The 16,911-nt window shown below is 45.9% G+C and overlaps 1 protein-coding gene across 1 annotated transcript in view; it reads right to left on the bottom strand.

Moving 5' to 3' along the window:
* COL9A1 (collagen type IX alpha 1 chain) overlaps positions 1-16,911 on the bottom strand; it is a 65,098-nt gene that overhangs the window by 13,058 nt on the left and 35,129 nt on the right. Inside the window, exons 20-30 of the mRNA XM_054168017.1 lie at positions 15,852-15,905; positions 14,594-14,647; positions 14,227-14,280; positions 14,008-14,061; positions 13,821-13,874; positions 13,548-13,601; positions 12,227-12,271; positions 11,028-11,081; positions 10,858-10,911; positions 2,656-2,709; positions 1,756-1,827 (exon numbers count right to left, since the gene is read on the bottom strand). Coding sequence (XP_054023992.1) covers positions 1,756-1,827; positions 2,656-2,709; positions 10,858-10,911; positions 11,028-11,081; positions 12,227-12,271; positions 13,548-13,601; positions 13,821-13,874; positions 14,008-14,061; positions 14,227-14,280; positions 14,594-14,647; positions 15,852-15,905 — 603 coding nt within the window. The remainder of the gene's footprint in view (positions 1-1,755; positions 1,828-2,655; positions 2,710-10,857; positions 10,912-11,027; positions 11,082-12,226; positions 12,272-13,547; positions 13,602-13,820; positions 13,875-14,007; positions 14,062-14,226; positions 14,281-14,593; positions 14,648-15,851; positions 15,906-16,911) is intronic.

Here is a 16,911-nt window from a genome sequence, read left to right on the forward strand (position 1 = left end):
CCCTGGGCAACCTGTTCCAGTGGCACAAAGCTTTCCAGGCTTGCCTTGGAACACATGCTGCAGGTCAGTGCTGCTGGCAAAGCTGCAGCTGTGTTCAACCTGCCCCTGAACAAAAAAAACCCAAACATTCCAGCATGTATTCAATTGAATAAAACAAATAACCAGTAATGAATAAAGGCTACAAATGGACAATTCTCTTGACACAGGAAAGCTGAAAAGCCATCACAGGATGAGATAGTTGCTAACAAAGATTTGTTTGGACTTGAAGGGCATTCAACTGAGCCTAGGATTTCAAAAAGCTCCAGGTATACAGCAGTGTCACCTGGCAGTTAGACCAAGAGAAACCTCCTGGCTGCAGGCTGCATCTCACTGGGTCTGCTATACAGCTTCTTGACTTTGTTCTCATCCTAGAGGTCCAGATGCTTTCTCCAGCAAACCAGGAGAGCCAGGCATCTTTGGAGGGAGATTGTCAGTAAGGTGATCATTTATTTTCCCTTCCAGATTTGCTTCCTCAGGTATCTTCAGTCTCCTTCTGGAGAAGTCTGAACCATTAAGGTGAGGTGTTTAAGACCAGGCTGGATGAGGCTCTGGCCAGCCTGATCTAGTGTGGGGTGTCCCTGCCCATGGCAGGGGGGTTGGAACTGGATGATCCTTGTGGTCCCTTCCAACCCTGACTGATACTATGATACTACTATACTATGATACATTGCCAATCAAACAAAAAGAGACCACTTCATTCCAATACTTCTAGCTGACTAGAAACTCATGCTCCTGACCTCAGCATTTAAAAAGCAACAAGGAAAACCTAACACATGAAAAATAATCTCAACAGCAACAAAGCCTTGGGTTTAAGTTCTTTTAAAAACTGCCCAGATCAGCTGCCAACCCTATCTAGCCACCCTGGGGTGTACACTGGCAGCATATCAAGGGCAGGATTCCTCTGTGCAACTAAAGGCATCTACAGCAGTGATGCATAGGTCTAAAAGCTCTATATTTGCTCAACCCTCCGTGGAAAGCAAGAGGCACTTCACAAGTGCACTTCATTTAGTACTGGAGTGGATGTCTCAAGTAAGAAGGAACACTATGCATGAACTGAATATTTCCATGGCAAGGATGTCTGGAGTTTGGTGAGTGAATTCCATCTCCTGTAGCCACAAGAGAACAGAAGAGACAATTTGGGGTTTATATACTTCTCCTCACAGACATTTATCCAGCAAAGCAAGGTATCTTCTGCTGGTCTGTGAGATCCCCAGGGCACAGTTCTTCCCTCCTAACAAAATATTAGGCTTGGTACATTTATCCTGCAGTTTTGTGTGTGCACAGATCCCAGCAGCCTGTGCATATCCATAGCAAGTTCTAAGCCATACAAAGAAGGCACTGAATCTGCTGTAGACCAAGGCTGAAGTTCCAAAGCTCAGTTACTCTGATTTACAATTTCATATCAGGTTGAGTCAACCATTTGCAATATGATTTAGGCTTTCAAATGATTCAGACTCTAAAAAAAAGAAGGAATATTTAAGGCAGTAATCTCACTTCAGTCCCTTGAGTAGGACTGCTACAACTTTTCCTCTGTATTTTATGAGCTTCAAGCATTTAATGGGAAGTTAGAGCACTGGTTTCAAGCAGCTAACAGATATACAAACAGAAGAAGAGAAACCAGACATGAATTCATGTGAGAACTGAAAACAATGCTGCAATTATTGCATTTACTCCTGATGTCAAACTGCAGTCTGCAGGGATGAGAGCATTTCTTACCCGGTCACCCTTACTACCAGGCAGGCCTGGAGGACCTGGCAGTCCAGGAAGTCCAATATCACCCTGGGGACCCTGTGAAAATAAGCCAAGGATGTACATTTGCCCAGTCTGGTTTAGAATGAATCAGTGAAACAAGCAGATGGGGCAGAATCTTACTCTCAGAACAGCCCTGACTTGGTGAAAGAAGGTTATCTGATGGAAACAGAGCTGAGCCAAACCACAGCCCTTTAAACAGTGTCTTCTTATGATTTTATTGCTGACCAACACAACAGAAAGAAAGGGCTGGCAGGGCTTTCCACCCTCCAGCCCCTCAATGACAGCCTGGCTCTCTTCAAAAAAAAACCCTAAAATATTCTTGCTGAGATCCTGCTCCCTGATTTGCACATTCCTCTGTTAACAGCAGGCTCTTTCAGCCACAACCTGCCCAGCCAGGCTCCTGCCTGCTGCTGTGTAAACAGTGCTGGAGCAGGGCTAAAAGGTGCCATTCAGCATCTGCTCCACTCATTAGCAGCTGCTAGCAGAGAGCCAGACTTTCACTGCCCCCTTCTTCCCCCACTATACGCAGCCCACACCGATGTGTGCAACCCGGTTTTGCACATCACAGGGTTTATGGTGTTGGTTGTTTGGGTTCGTTTTAGCAGAAGAAATGACCCACACATCTCCATGCACTTTAAAAAGCAGCATTTCCTAATCTTAGCAGAGTCACGAGGACTGGGGGGAAAAGAAACCCCCCAAAAATAAAAACCAACCAAAAAAAACCCCCCAAACCACTCAACAATCAACTCCTTTCAACACTGTTCTCAGCTCCCTGCATGGATAAATGGCTAAGTGTAGTTCCTAACGGTGCTGGAGTTCCTTGAAAGCAAATGTGGGAAGTGAGTGTGGGAATAAGCTGCTTACCCATTTCCCTGGGATACCTGGAGGACCTGCAGGACCTGGCTCTCCTCTGCCACCCTTAGAGAGAAGAGAAGGACACCATTACTTCCTTCAATATTTCCTGCTGATAGGGAATAAAGGATGATTATTGGGTTTTGTTTCTTAGTATTTAATGAATTACTGTAACAGTTAACCTCAGTCATCATCAGTGCAAAAAAAAAAAGATATCCAATGCATTAAAAACAGTGAAGCCTCCTGAGCAAAGTAAACATTTTTAGTTCACCATGGCATATAAATTGGAGTCAGCATTAATGAGACAAAAAAGCCAGGAAGGGAGTTACTACAAGGGCTTGTAGTGATAGGATGAGAGGGAATGGGTTGAAGCTTGAGAAGGGCATACTGAGACTGGAGATTAAAAAGAAATTCTCTCTAGTGAGGGTGGTGAGACACTGGAACAGGTTGCTCAGGGTGGTCATGGATTTCCCCCTCCCTGGAGGTGTTCAAGACAAGGTTGGATGAGGCCTTGAGCCCAGCTGGAAGGTGGTTTGACCTAGGTCCCTTCCAACCCAAACCATTCTGTGAATCTCTGAATTAATACTGCAGAGTGATGATGCACAACCACATCCCATTCAAGGGATCACAGCTGAGAGTTACCTGTCACCACCAAACTTACTTCACCAAGAGAAGTGGGAGGGGAATGCTTAGCTTCAGGCTTTTAATCAGTTTCATCAACTGAATTCCCACAGGACCACATCCTTAGAAGACCACAGTCCCACCTGAACAGCTTCAAACCATTCCCCCCCACCCCATCCTGTCTCTAGACACCTCAGGAAAAGTCCCTCTACAGCCTTCCTGTAGGATCCCTTCAGGTACTGGAAGGCAGCTCTAAGGTCCTCCCTGCCAGAGTTTCCTCTTCTCTAGGCTGAACAGGTCATAAATGCAACAACTTCTCATTCAAGGTTAGGAAAGGGAACTCTGCCATTTAAGAAATAATTAGGCATCCTGGAGAGATCAGAGCACCAAACATGAACAGACTTGTCCATTCATTTCCTTCAAAGTACCTTAAAAATCAGCTCTCCTTTTAAAGTATTTTGTGTATTTCCAGAAGCTGGGCAAAAACTGGGGGGAGGGGAGGAGAAAATGCCCCCAAATCTCCATCTTACAATCCAGAAGGTGCATTAAGCCTTCTGAAAAATCAGTTCAATAATCACATCATTCTGCACTACATTTCTGATGGAGAGAAGGGAAGGATTAAAATCAGCAGCAGCATTAGCAACTTGTCTGCTTGTAGCCCTCCTGTAGCGCTCGTGGCTGATTGCTCTACAGCTACACCACAAGAGCAAGGTCACCTTCCATTGAGGTAAAAAAAAGAGATAATCATACAATCAAACTTCTTAAGCACATCAAAGGTTCTGCTGGTCATACAGAATGCCAGAAAAAAAAAAATCTTCAGGGGGATTTTAAATGCAAAAAAAAAAAAAAGGGAGGAGGAAATAGCCTAGACTAGACTAGAATAAACCATGTTGAAAAAGACCTTTGAGATCATCAAGTCCAACCTATCACCCAACACCATCTCATCAACTAAACCATGGCACCAAGTGCCTCATCCAGATTCTTCCTAACCAGCTCCAGTGATGGTGACTCCACCACCTCCCTGAGCAGCACATTCCAATGGCCAATCTCTCTTGCTGGGAAGAACTTCTTCCTAACATCCAGCCTAAACTTCCCCTGGCACAGCTTGAGACTGTGTCCTCTTGTTCTGGTGCTGCTTGCCTGGGAGAAGAGACCAACACCCACCTGGCTACAACCTCTCTTCAGGGAGTTGGAGAGAGCAAGAAGGTCTCCCCTGAGCCTCCTCTTCTCCAGGCTAAGCAACCCCAGCTCCCTCAGCCTCTCCTCACAGGGCTGTGCTCCAGACCCCTCCCCAGCTTTGTTGCCCTTCTCTGGACACCTTTCAGCAACTCAACATCTTTTCTAAACTGAGGGGCCCAGAACTGGACACAGGACTCAAGGTGTGGCCTCAGCAGTGCTGAGCACAGGGCAGAATGACCTCCCTGCTCCTGCTGGCCACACTGTTCCTGATGCAGGCCAGGATGCCATTGGCCTTCTTGGCCACCTGGGCACACTGCTGGCTCATGTTCAGCTGCTGTCAACCAGCACCCCCAGGTCCCTCTCTGCCTGGCTGCTGTCAGCCACTCTGACCCCAGCCTGTAGCACTGCCTGGGGTTGTTGTGGCCAATGTGTAGAACCTGGCCCTTAGGTGTGTTCAGTCTCATGCCCTTGGACTCTGCCCATCTGTCCAGCCTGGCAAGGTCCCTCTGCAGAGCTCTCCTACCCTCTAACAGATCAACACCTGCCCCCAGCTTGGTACAAGATAAGGTCAGGAGAGAGAAGGCTGGGATACAAAAGGACAATGTTTCCTGCAAACACTGGCATCATGTCTGCAAGGACAAAATGACCTCAACCTAAGGGCCACCACTGCAAGATCTCCAGGAGCTGTGTAAGAGGAGAACTGCTTGAGCCACTAAGGGAATCTGGGGGTGCAGCTGAAGATGAGTCAGCAGTGTGCTCAGGTGGACAAGAAGGTCAATAGCATCCTGGCCTGGATAAGGAATAGTGTGGCCAGCAATAAGGAAGGAATTGTAGTCAGCAATAGGAAAGGGATTGTAGCCCTGTGCTGTGCACTGGTGAGGCCACAGCTTGAGTACTGGGATCAGTTCTGGGCACTGCAGCATAAAAAAGACATTGAGGTCCTGGCTGGTGTCCAGAGAAGAGCAAAGAGGTGGGTGAGAGGTTTGGAGGGCATGGCATAGGAGAAGTGGCTGAGGGAGCTGGGGTTGTTTAGTCTGGAGAAGAGAAGGCTAAGGAAAGACCTTCTAGCTCTACAAGTGCCTGAGAGGAGGTTGGAGTGAGGCTGGTGTTGGTCTCTTTTCCCAAGCAACCAGAAACAGGACAAGAGGAAATGAGTATAAAGTTATGCCAGGGGAAGTTTAGATCGGGTATTAGATTGTCCAAGGAGGTGGTGGAGTCAACATCCCTGGAGATGTTCAAGAAATGTGTGGTCATGGCACTTTGGGACATGGGTTAATGACCATGGTGGTGTTGACAATGGGACTCAATGACCTTAGAGGTCTTTTCCAACCCAAACAATTCTATGATTTTATGACATTTTAGTACCAAAGCCAAGGTACTCTCCAGGCTCCCTCTTTATAATAAGAGGCACAAAGGCATCTCCAGGGAGCAAGTCAGCCCAACCAACCAAGGGCCCTCAGAAATCTTTCAGAGGAGGCTACAGTACCAAATTTTAGGCAGGTGGGCACTTAACCTCTATTGCTAATGTCTGGGAAATCACAGAATCACAGAACGTTAAAGGTTGGAAGGAACCTCCAGAGATTATCCAGTCCAAGCCCACTGGCAAAGCAGGATCCCCTAGGACAGTCTGCACAGGAATGAATCCAGGTGGGCTTTGAATGTGGCCAGAGAAGGGACTCCACAACCTCTCTGGGCAGCCTGCTCCAGGGCTCTGCCACCCTCACTGGAAAGAAGTTTCTCCTCATGTTAAGCTGAAACCTTCTATGTTCAAGTTTGGATCCATTGTTTCTTGTCCTATTACTGCACAACACCCAAAAGAACTTGGCCCCCTCCACTTGACACCCACCCCTCAGATATTGATAGACATTGATCAGATCCCCTCTCAGCCTTCTCTTCTCCAGACTAAACAGCCCCAGGGCTCTCAGCCTCTCTTCACAGGGCAGATGCTCAAGTCTCCTAATCATCCTCATGGGTCTCCCTGGACTCTTTCTAGCAGATCTCTGTCTGTCTTGAACTGGGGAGCCCCAAACTGGACACAGTATTGCAGGTGTGAATCATTCATTGCATCCTAAATCCTGACCAACAAATATCTGCTGGCTTGCTAGGCAAGTTAAATGGGTATTAAATGTTCCAAGCTTTATTTTCCCTGCAAGACCACCAGATGAGAGGCACATTCTCCAAATCTCAGCAATTTACAGGTTAAATTTAAGCCCTTTAAGGGCTGAAGGAAATCAAGGGGGCAGGGGGCAGAGTTTTCTGCAGACACCATATGAAAAATGAAACCTTTCTAAATCTTTGTAAATATGAGACAAAAGAGGGGGGAAAAGGTGGTTAAGCAGCTTAGGGAGCATGGCTAAATTCCACTCATTAGGAATGACACTGATGTTTGAGAATTGCTTCCTCTGGGCCACCTGCCATGAGGACTTGGGCTTAGAAAGGTCTAAATCATAAATGAGTTTGGTAATTGTTTGGACAATGTGGAGCAAGCCTAAGAGTTAGCAACAAAACAGTAGAGTGGAGTGGAGATTTATGCTTGGTTTAGAAACAAAACAACAAAAAAAGACAACATTTCCATTATATTGTTTCTGGGTTGCAGAGCAGATGAACAGTAAGCTAAAGAAAGAGAAGCCTGGGCAGGTTTGTCTGCTCATGTGCCCACTGAAACAATGATTGATTAAAATGGTACTTCTGGAAGTCATTTGCTTGTAGGCATATTTGTCCCTAGTGAGGCAAGAGCCTCACAGACTTGTTTCAGTTGGAAAAGACCTTTAAGCTCATCCAGTCCAACCGTTCTCTAACTCTACCAAGGCTGGGGCTAAACCGTGGCCCTCAGCACCACATCTCTGCACAGCTTTTAAACACCTCCAGGGATGGGGATTCAACCACCTCTGTGAAGCCTATTCCAGTGTTTAAGAACCCTTCCAGTGAAGAAGTGTCTTCTAATAGCCAACCTAAACTTTCCCTGATGCAACTTGAGGCCATTCCCTCTCATTCTATCACTTGTTACTAGGGAGAAGAGATTAACACCCACCTCTCTCCAGCCTCAGTTCAGGTAGTTGAAGAGAATGAAGTCTCCCCTCAGCCTCTTCTACTCCAGACTGGACATCCCCAATTCCCTCAGCTTCTCCTCACCAGACCTGTTCTCCAGACCCTCCCAAGGCATGAGTCTGCCTGCTTTTAAAGTTAGATATCTTGTTTCCAACCATTTCATATCTTCTATGTGAAAATGGAATTGTTTACAGACACATAAAAGGCTAAAAGTGGAATCTTCTGCTTTAGTACCAATGCTGGTCCCAGTACAGTACAACAGTTGTTTAGCAATGAAAATAAAATAGAATGAACACAGTTTATGTCAGAGGATTCTGCAGGCTAGTTGGTGAAGACTATGGAAGTATTAAGTATTGAGCAGCAATGTGCCCTCTTGGCCAGGAAGGTCAACTGGGTGCCTTCAGAGGAGTGTGGCCAGCAGGTCAAGGGAGCTTGCATCAGCAGGTTCACAGCTTGGAAAGGACCCTCAAAGGTCATTTTCTCCATCTCCCCTGCAGTCATCAGAGACATCTCCAACTAGATCAGGTTGCCCGGAGCAGCAAATCTGGTCCTGAATGTCTCCAGGGATGGGGTCTCAACCACATCCCTGGGCAACCTGTTCCAGTATTTCACCATTTCCATTGTGCAGAACTTCCTCCTGATGTCCAACCTAAATCTGCCCTGCCCCAGTTTCAAACCATTGCCCCTCACCCTATCCCCACAAGCCCTTCTAAGCAGTCCCTCCCCAGCCTTCCTGTGGGTCCTCTTAAGATATTGAAATGCAGCTCAGAGATCTCCCCAGAGCCTTCTCTTATTAAGGCTGAGCAACCTCAAATCTCTCAGCCTGTCTTCACAGGAGATGTGCTCCAGACCTCTGATCATATTGGTAGCCCTTCATTGCACCTACTCCAGCAGGTCCAGAGGAGGTCCAGAGGTTCTCCTCCAGTTCTCCTCTGCCCTGGTGAATATTGTATCCAGTTCTGAAGTATTGTGTCCAGTTCTGTGCTTCCCAGGCAGGGAACTGCTGGACAGAGTCCAGTGGAGGAGCATGAAGATGCTGAGGGGACTGGAGCATCTCTCTTAGGAGGAGAGGCTGAGAGACTTGGGGCTCTTTTGCCTAGAGCAGACCGAGAAAGGATCTTATCAATGCTGATCAATACCTAAAGGGTGGGGGTGAAGAGGATGGGGCTGGGCTCTTTTCAGTGATGCCCAGGGATTGGACTGGATGACCTTAGAGGCCTTTTCCAGCTGAAACAATTCCCTGATTCTCTGAAGCTAAGCATTATTATTATGAAAGGCTCCTTACAACTTTAAAGGAACCACAGATAAGAAGGAGATTACTGTTCAATGCTCTATATGCAAACTTACTTTCTTATCAATAATTGCCTTCCTTTCTCCAATTTGTATTGACCACAATTTTGTTTGCCTTGCTGTGCTTTTGTTCTAATACCACAGAATCACAGAAGGCCATGTTGGGAGGGACCTCAAGGATCATCTGTGTCCAACCATTCAATATTCACAGCTATTCCAAAATGGTGAAGACAGAGGGAACAGAGGCAAGATTTTTTAGATGCCTCCAGAGTGATAAACAGAAAAAATGATTGTATTTAATCTCCATTAAGTATTTCTCCCCAGCTGACAGGGTTATTAATAATTAACCTTGCATGTCAGCTCCTGTTCTCTGGCCTGCTGGTTTTGTAAATTCATGTTCACATTGCAAGGATTAAAAGCATAGTTTAGCAGATTACAGGGCATTATCAGAGTGGGCAATTACTTTGGTCTGATTCAATTATAATTCTTAGTCCTGTTACAGGCACACAAAATATCAGCTCAAGAAGAAGAGGGCTGGAAAGTTTCCCAGGAGCACCCAACACTCTCAAGCACAAAAATAAATGGTTGCAAGGTGGGTGCATGGGAAGATACCTCTGTTCCATCCTAGTAAGTGTGTGCTCATGTAATCCCACAGGCTCACAGAATGGTGGGGGCTGGGAGAGGTGTCTGGAGATCATCTAGTCCATCCCACCTCCTAAAGCAGGTTCAACCAGAGCAGGTTGCACAGGAATGTGTCCAGGTAGGTTTGGAAAGTCTCCAGAGAAGGAGAGTCCACAACCTCTTTGGACAACCTGTTCCAGTGCTCTGTCACCCTCAAAGGAAATTCCCCATATATAAGAGAAACCTTGGTATCTTTTGCCTCTTGGGCTATCCCTGGGCACCACTGAAAAGAGCCCAGCCCCATCCTCATGACCTCCACCATTCAGATATTGATCAGCATTGATAAGATTCCCTCTCTGCCTGCTCTTCTCCAGGCTAAAGAGCTCCAGGTCTCTCAGCCTCTTCTCATCACAGAATCACAGAATGGTTTAGGTTGGAAAGGACCTCAAAGATCACCCAGTTCCAACCCTGCTGCCATGGGCAAGGACACCTCCCACCAGACCAGGTTACTCAGAACATTAGGGATTGGAAGGGACCTCTAGAGATCATTGAGTCCAACCCCCATGCTCCAGTCCCCTACTCATCCCTTTTTCATCTCACTCCTAGGCAGCTGTGGGCATAGCACTTGCACAAAGACTCAAGCCCACAAGAAATGTGGTCTCATCAATGGGTGCACCTTGCGCACAATGACCACAAACCACAGAGGAAACAGAATCTGTCACTTGGCTGGCTGCTGCTGTGTGTTGAGGAGTCTGTTCAGAGGAGATATTGCTGACCCATGAAATGCCCTGACAAACACATCCCTATCAGTATCTCTCTAAACCCTGCATGAGGATAATCCTCCAGTTGCATGAGTAAACCTCTTATGTCACTGCATGATAGCAGAAGCTCTGCAAACTCCAGGAAAGGATCCCCAGGGCCTCAGTGGCAAGAGAGGAGCTTGCAGAAGGGATTGGTTACGGAGCCTGCAGCCTTGCCAGCACCACCACACTGAAGCTGGAGGTATGAAATTTTCTTCAGATCTCTGACCCTCACAGAGGGATTAACAGCAAAGGGATTAGATCAGCCTTATGAAGCCTCAATCCATGCCATGTCCACTCTAGAGGGAAGTAGAAATCTACATCCTAGCACACCCCATGAGGGTGGTGGAACACTGGAACAGGTTGCCCAGGGAGGTGGCTGGGGCCCCATTCCTGGAGATGTTCAAGATGAGGCTGGACAGGGCTCTGAGCAACTTGATCTAGTTGAGGATGCCCCTGCTGACTGCAGAGGGGGTTGGACTGGATGAGCTTTAGAGGTCCCTTTCCAAGCCAAACCATCCTGTGAATCTGTATTTAACTTCAAAATCAGGCCTTGTGTTGAACAGTATTTTTCTCTCATGGTTAGCCTCAGCAGTCACAACTCGAGATGCTGCAATATTCCACCAGCTCAGTTAGAAATTTAGTCAGTACTTACAGGTGGTCCCCGGGGTCCTGTTGGACCTGCTTCTCCCTCTGGCCCCCGTTCCCCCTGTGGTGTGGGTAGGAAGAAGGCAAAAAAATTTAAGTGAGGGGTTTTGCACAACTCAAAAGTTGTCCTTTGTTTTTTCCCCCCCTAGATCTTTGGAATAAGATCAGTGATCTCACCTGTTTACCAGAATTTCCCATCAAACCTGGCACCCCAGGAGGACCTTTGTTACCCTGTTGAGCAAAAGACGAAAGATATTAGGCAAGCCAATGGTTTGCTCTTCCATTTGAAAAGCAGAGAAGTCAATAAGGTCTAAATAAACGAATAAGTAAGTAAACAAAGACATTTAAAAATTTAATAATAATTATATTGTATTGTTTTTCTACTTTTTCAAAGTTAAAATATAATATAGAATTAGAATAAAAATAATTAATAATAATATACCAATAATAACAAGAGAGAGGGAGAGAGGGAGGAAGGGAAGAAGGGAGGGAGGGAGGGAGGGAGGAGAAAGAAAGAAAGAAGGGAGGGAGGGAGGAGAAAGAAGGAAAGAAGGGAGGGAGGGAGGAGAAAGAAAGGAAGAAGGGAGGGAGGGAGGAGAAGGAAAGAAAGAAGGGAGGGAGGGAGGGAGGAGAAGGAAAGAAGGAAGGGAGGGAGGGAGGGAGGAGAAGGAAAGAAGGAAGGGAGGGAGGAGAAAGAAAGAAAGATGGGAGGGAGGAGAAAGAAAGAAAGATGGGAGGGAGGGAGAAGAAAGAAAGAAAGAAGGAAGGGAGGGAGGGAGGAGAAAGAAAGAAGGAAGGGAGGGAGGGAGGAGAAAGAAAGAAAGAAGGGAGGAGAAAGAAAGAAAGAAGGGAGGGAGGAGAAAGAAAGAAGGGAGGGATGAGAAAGAAAGAAGGGAGGGATGAGAAAGAAAGAAAGAAGTGAGGGAGGGAGGAGAAAGAAAGAAAGAAGGGAGGGAGCAGAAAGAATAATAATCCTGTATCTCTTTTTTTAACTTCCAGCTTCATTTTGGTGCTCATTTAACTTGCACACAATTCCTCCTCATTCTTCCAAGTGTCACATTTCAGCTATTGTGTGCTTTGCTTACTGACAAATCACAGACAGGCTTGGCTGTTGCTCTGAAGTCTCCGAAGATGGATATCACTCCATGTCATTTCAGAAGAAATTCACACCTCTAGCTAGTTTTCTTTCTCAATTCCATACAACTAAACTAAACTAAAGCACAGGACTAAAGTGGATGAAAGAATATATTCAATTCCTTCAGCCAAAAGCTTGTCTCTTACCACAGCAGAAAGTTAATACAATTTCTCTGAAGGCTTTAGAACTTGATAAGCACAAATAAAGTATTTCAAGAAAGCAAGTGCTCAAGATGATTTACCTTCGGGCCAGGAATGCCTTTGACACCTGGAGAGCCTGGTAAACCCTGAAAGAAATCACATTGACAGCCTTTGTTTGTTGTAAAGGGGATTGGAAATGGTGTTAAGAAACATCTACCTTGTGTCAAAGCATTTCTAGTCCCTTTACTTGATATTGAGGCACTTGGATCCAATAATTCTCTCTATTTACAAAGGAACAGACAAGGAGTAGCATCCCTACTTCAAAAACCAGCAAAAAGAGCAGGGGAAAGTGAGGAGTTGTGGCCTTTTCTGGCTAAGTCTTGGAAAGAGATTCTCAGGCCCAGTGTTCTGTGACTGGAGGTAAGGAGATTAAGAGACACTTTTTGTATGCACTTCATCCCCTCCTCATTTCTGTGCCACAGCTCACAGCAAAGCAGGTTTCTACCAAATGTTCTTCCAAGCTTAAGACTTCACTTAGTATGACAGCTTTACTTGCAGTTCTGTTTTATTCCAGCTCCTTCACTGCATCCTCACAGCAATCATTCTCACAGCACAGCCTCTCAAATAAGTTTCAATTCAGCTTTTGACAAGGGGCATAGTTTTCAGGCTCCCTCAGTGAATATGCAAGGATTGCCTTCTAAGAATGCACTCATGATTCCCTGTAAGCTCACCACAGGGGGTGCACAAGATAACCTCACCCCTCCTGCATAAAGAACCATGAGTGTGATGCATTCCAGATGTCCTGAGGCAGCAGAGTACCAAAGAGAGATGATCGTTCATCTAAGGTACGCTAGACTAAGAAGTCCAGCACACCCTGGGAACAGGTTTGGTCCTAATCAATACCATGAGACTAGCACTGATTGTGGGGGTCACACCATAATACCCACAGGGTCTCAGGTAGGTGAAACCCTCAAAGAACTGCATACTGGCTACAAACATTTGGTGAGACTGAATTCCTCCTCACAGCACCATGTGGCCCTGGGCAGCCTGATCTAGTTATTGAATCATAGAATCAATAGGGTTGGGAAAGACCTCAGGGGTCATCAAGTCCAACCTATTACCTAACACCTCATGGCTAACTAAACCATGGCTTCATGGTTGAAGGTTGGAGGTGTCCCTGCTACCTGCAGGGGGGTTGGACAAGATGACCTTTGAGGATTCCTTCCAACCTAATGCAACCTGTGAAGAATTTTCTGCTTTTGTGCAAAAGATTTGTACACACATAGGAGAAATTCCCCTTGCACATTCTCTTCCTGGGTCTTTTGCTTAGGTTTTCACTTCAGCTACTCCAAAGCCAGCATATGGCTTTTCTGTGGTGTGAACTGAGCCTAACCTTCCAAGGCAAAAATATCAGGTACTTACTGGCAGTCCCTGAAGTCCTGCATCACCTGGAGCTCCAGGTTGTCCTGGTTCACCCTGAAAAACATTTTGAGTTGTAAATTGTGCAAATCAGCTAAAAAGGGAATGTATATTTCTGGAGCACAGAGTAATTTGGGGTCTGTAGGATGGGAAGGTTCATTCAGTTGCCCTAATAATGTGCAAAAAGCCAGGGGCAGCAGCACAATAAACAGCTAGAAAGGAGTGAACAAATCTAGGGCGCTCCCAAAGCTCAGATATGTGCCACATGTGCCTTACTTTTGCTCCAGGCATTCCAGGGATCCCTTCCCTGCCATCCACTCCTGGTAAGCCCTTGAGAGGACAAGAAAAAATAAAGAAAGAACAACAAATATGAATGTATCATTGGAGAGAGATTTCACTCAAGCACTATGATATACCAATTAGCATGATGTGAGGCAAAAGAAAACCATGAAATGTTACATACAGACTCTCCTTTAGGCCCAGGGAGACCATTTATTCCTCTTGAACCTTGAGGGCCCTAAGAAGAAGAAGAAGAAGAAGAATTTGAAACCATTAGAATAAAGACACTGACATGACAGATGCAAAGAATGGCAACCCAGACTCAATTAGGTATGAACCACTTGGAGAGTACCACTTGCACTGTTTGCAAGTAAACAGGGCTTGAAAAGATGTCTGTGCTCACCCTTTCTCCCTTAGGACCAGCCTCTCCCAGTGGACCTCTCTGTCCTTGATCCCCCTAAAGGAAAGAAAAAGAAAATATATCTTCTCTTCTACTAATACAACCAAAATAAACTTGGTTTTGTTAGCCAAAAAAAACAGTTGAATGAAGCCTTGAGGAACCTGGAAGGTGGAAGGTGCCCATGGGAGGGGGGTTGGAAAGAGACGATTTTCAAGGCCCCTTCCAACCCAAACCATTCTATGATTCATTTATTCACCTGTGGGGAATCAAGGGGACTGGATACAGCAGAGGCTTTTCTGATTTACAACCACCAAGCTTCAGGACTTAGGAGCTAACTGGGTAGTGTTTGTCTAACACACACTCTACTTACAGGTGCACCAGGAAGACCTTGGGGACCAGGCTCTCCATCAAGCCCACGAGCTCCCTGCGAAACAAGACATCAAAATGAAGTGCTGAAAGCCTACCGACTTCCACTGCCCTCTGGTTTGCTCAGAGCTGCTGTGGTGGGGTTGATAGCTCTATCTGAGTTTTGGTAAACTGAGTTTTTCAAATCCATCTTGGAATTCTGTGGGGTTATAAAAGCCAACATTTTGTACCTGTGGGGAAATGTCATTCAAAGAGAATGGCATCCAGGTCATTCTCTAACAAAATAAAGTCCTACTAGCTAGCAAGGAGGCAGAGCTTTTCACAGTGCTTCAGAAAATGTTTATGTCAGGAGCTCCTGGCATAGAAAAAAAACACACCTCTTTTGACAGGCAGATGTAGTGAAAAAATATTTCAAAGGGACAAAACAGCACAGAGAAACACAAACACACACAAAAAGGCAAGTAACTGAAGAGTCAGAAGACACAAAGGGGGCCAGAAAAGTGAAGGCAGTAATAGCTTTGCAAACATGTCAAAGAGGTCAGGAAGGATCACTCCTGAGAAGGTTCACAAGCAGGACAAATTTGATGTTGTTTCTGAGTACACAGTAAGTTTTCCCCTTTCATTTCTGGAGAAGGAAACCTTAATGGCATGGTTGCTCTGTTTCACTCCCTCCAGAAGTTGTTACCCTACAGATTTAGCAAGATCAGAAAAGAATAGGAACACAACAGCCAGTGTTGAAATAATGGTCAGCAACACTTGGGTGAACAGCAGGAAAACAACCCAGCCAAGTCAGAGCCCACAGCAACAGGAATCCCACTGGCAGCAATTTAAGACACAAAAGATGCAAGAGACAGAAAGAGTGGGAAAGAAAAAAAAACCAACAAACTCTCCACAAAAATCCTGATCAGAACTGGGACAGTGGAAGCAAAAAAGCCTCAGGAAGATGCAATCACAGGAGAGACTACTTAATAAACCCTAGCTTTAAATAAGACCTGCTCTAATTTACAGCTGCTCTAGCTTGCTATCTTGCTAGCTACATCCTTGCACACACTGCCAAACTACCATGAATCAGATGGAAAGGTCTGAAGAGCCCGTGCACATTAATCAGAAGGACCAAGCTGCCTTTCTTCCTCACCAAAAATACAGTATCTATGAAAGGACAGCAGGCAGGAGATTGAAAATGTGGGAAAGGGAAGAAGAAATTTAAACAAGGGGGTACACTTTATCCAGGCCATTTTATGGGAAGAGAGGCTAATACTCACTTTGGTACCTTTAGGTCCCATCATACCAGTTATGCCTCTGATACCCAGGATGCCCTGAAAATGAAAAGGACATTCAAATTATGCTTAAATCTTAAATCATCAGAGCTGTCCTACTTTCCAGACAGAAGGCTCACAGCTCTGCATGCTTTCTTTGTGCTCATTTGACTCTTTGCTTAATAGAAAAGGAGAAACCCAGCTGCTTCTGCATTAGAATATTTTTAAATATAGGGTAATTTGATATTTTACTGATTTAAGGCTCTTGAAAAGAATATCCTGAACTAGCAGGCTGAATGATACCACCATCAATATGCCTTAAGGACTGGGGGGAAAAAAACAAACCACAGATTTCTCTTCTTGATTACCACAGAGCTGAAGAATTCCTCCTGTGGAGCCTGTGTGAGAGGAGCACATAAAGGCCAGATTTGCAGAAGTGCTAAATTGGCTTAAGTGGAGCGTGGGGCAGATGCAGGTGAAAGGTACCATCAGACTTTATAGACCTCTAGAGGCAGACAAAATTGGGCAAGGTTTTTGAGGGCCAATGGGATCCTGGGATGCATTAAGAGTGTGTCCAGCAGATTGAGGGAGGTTCTCCTTCCCTTGTGTCCTAGTGAGGCCCCACCTAGAATACTGCATCCAGTTCTGGGCTCCCCAGTTCAGGAGGGACAGGGATCTGCTGCAGAGAGTCCAAGGAAGGGCTACAAGGATGCTGAAGAGACTGGAGCACTGCCTGGTGAGGAGAGGCTGAGAGCCCTGGGGCTGGTTAGTCTGGAGAGGAGAAGACTGAGAGGGGATCTGATCAATGTCTATCAATATCTGAGGGCTGGGGGGCAGGAAGGAAGGGGCAGGGACAGCCTCTGCTCACTTGTGCCCTGGGATAGGACAAGGGGCAATGGATGGAAAGTACAGCACAGCAGGTTCCACCTCATCATGAGGAGGAACTTCCTCACTGTAAGGGTCACAGAGCACTGGAACAAGCTGCCCAGAGAGGTTGTAGAGTCTCCTCTGGAGACTTTCCAGCCCCATCTGGATGTGTTCCTGTGTGACCTGTGATGGATTCTAT

This window comes from Dryobates pubescens, chromosome 2, assembly GCF_014839835.1.
Source record: "Dryobates pubescens isolate bDryPub1 chromosome 2, bDryPub1.pri, whole genome shotgun sequence".
Classification (NCBI taxonomy): domain Eukaryota; kingdom Metazoa; phylum Chordata; class Aves; order Piciformes; family Picidae; genus Dryobates; species Dryobates pubescens.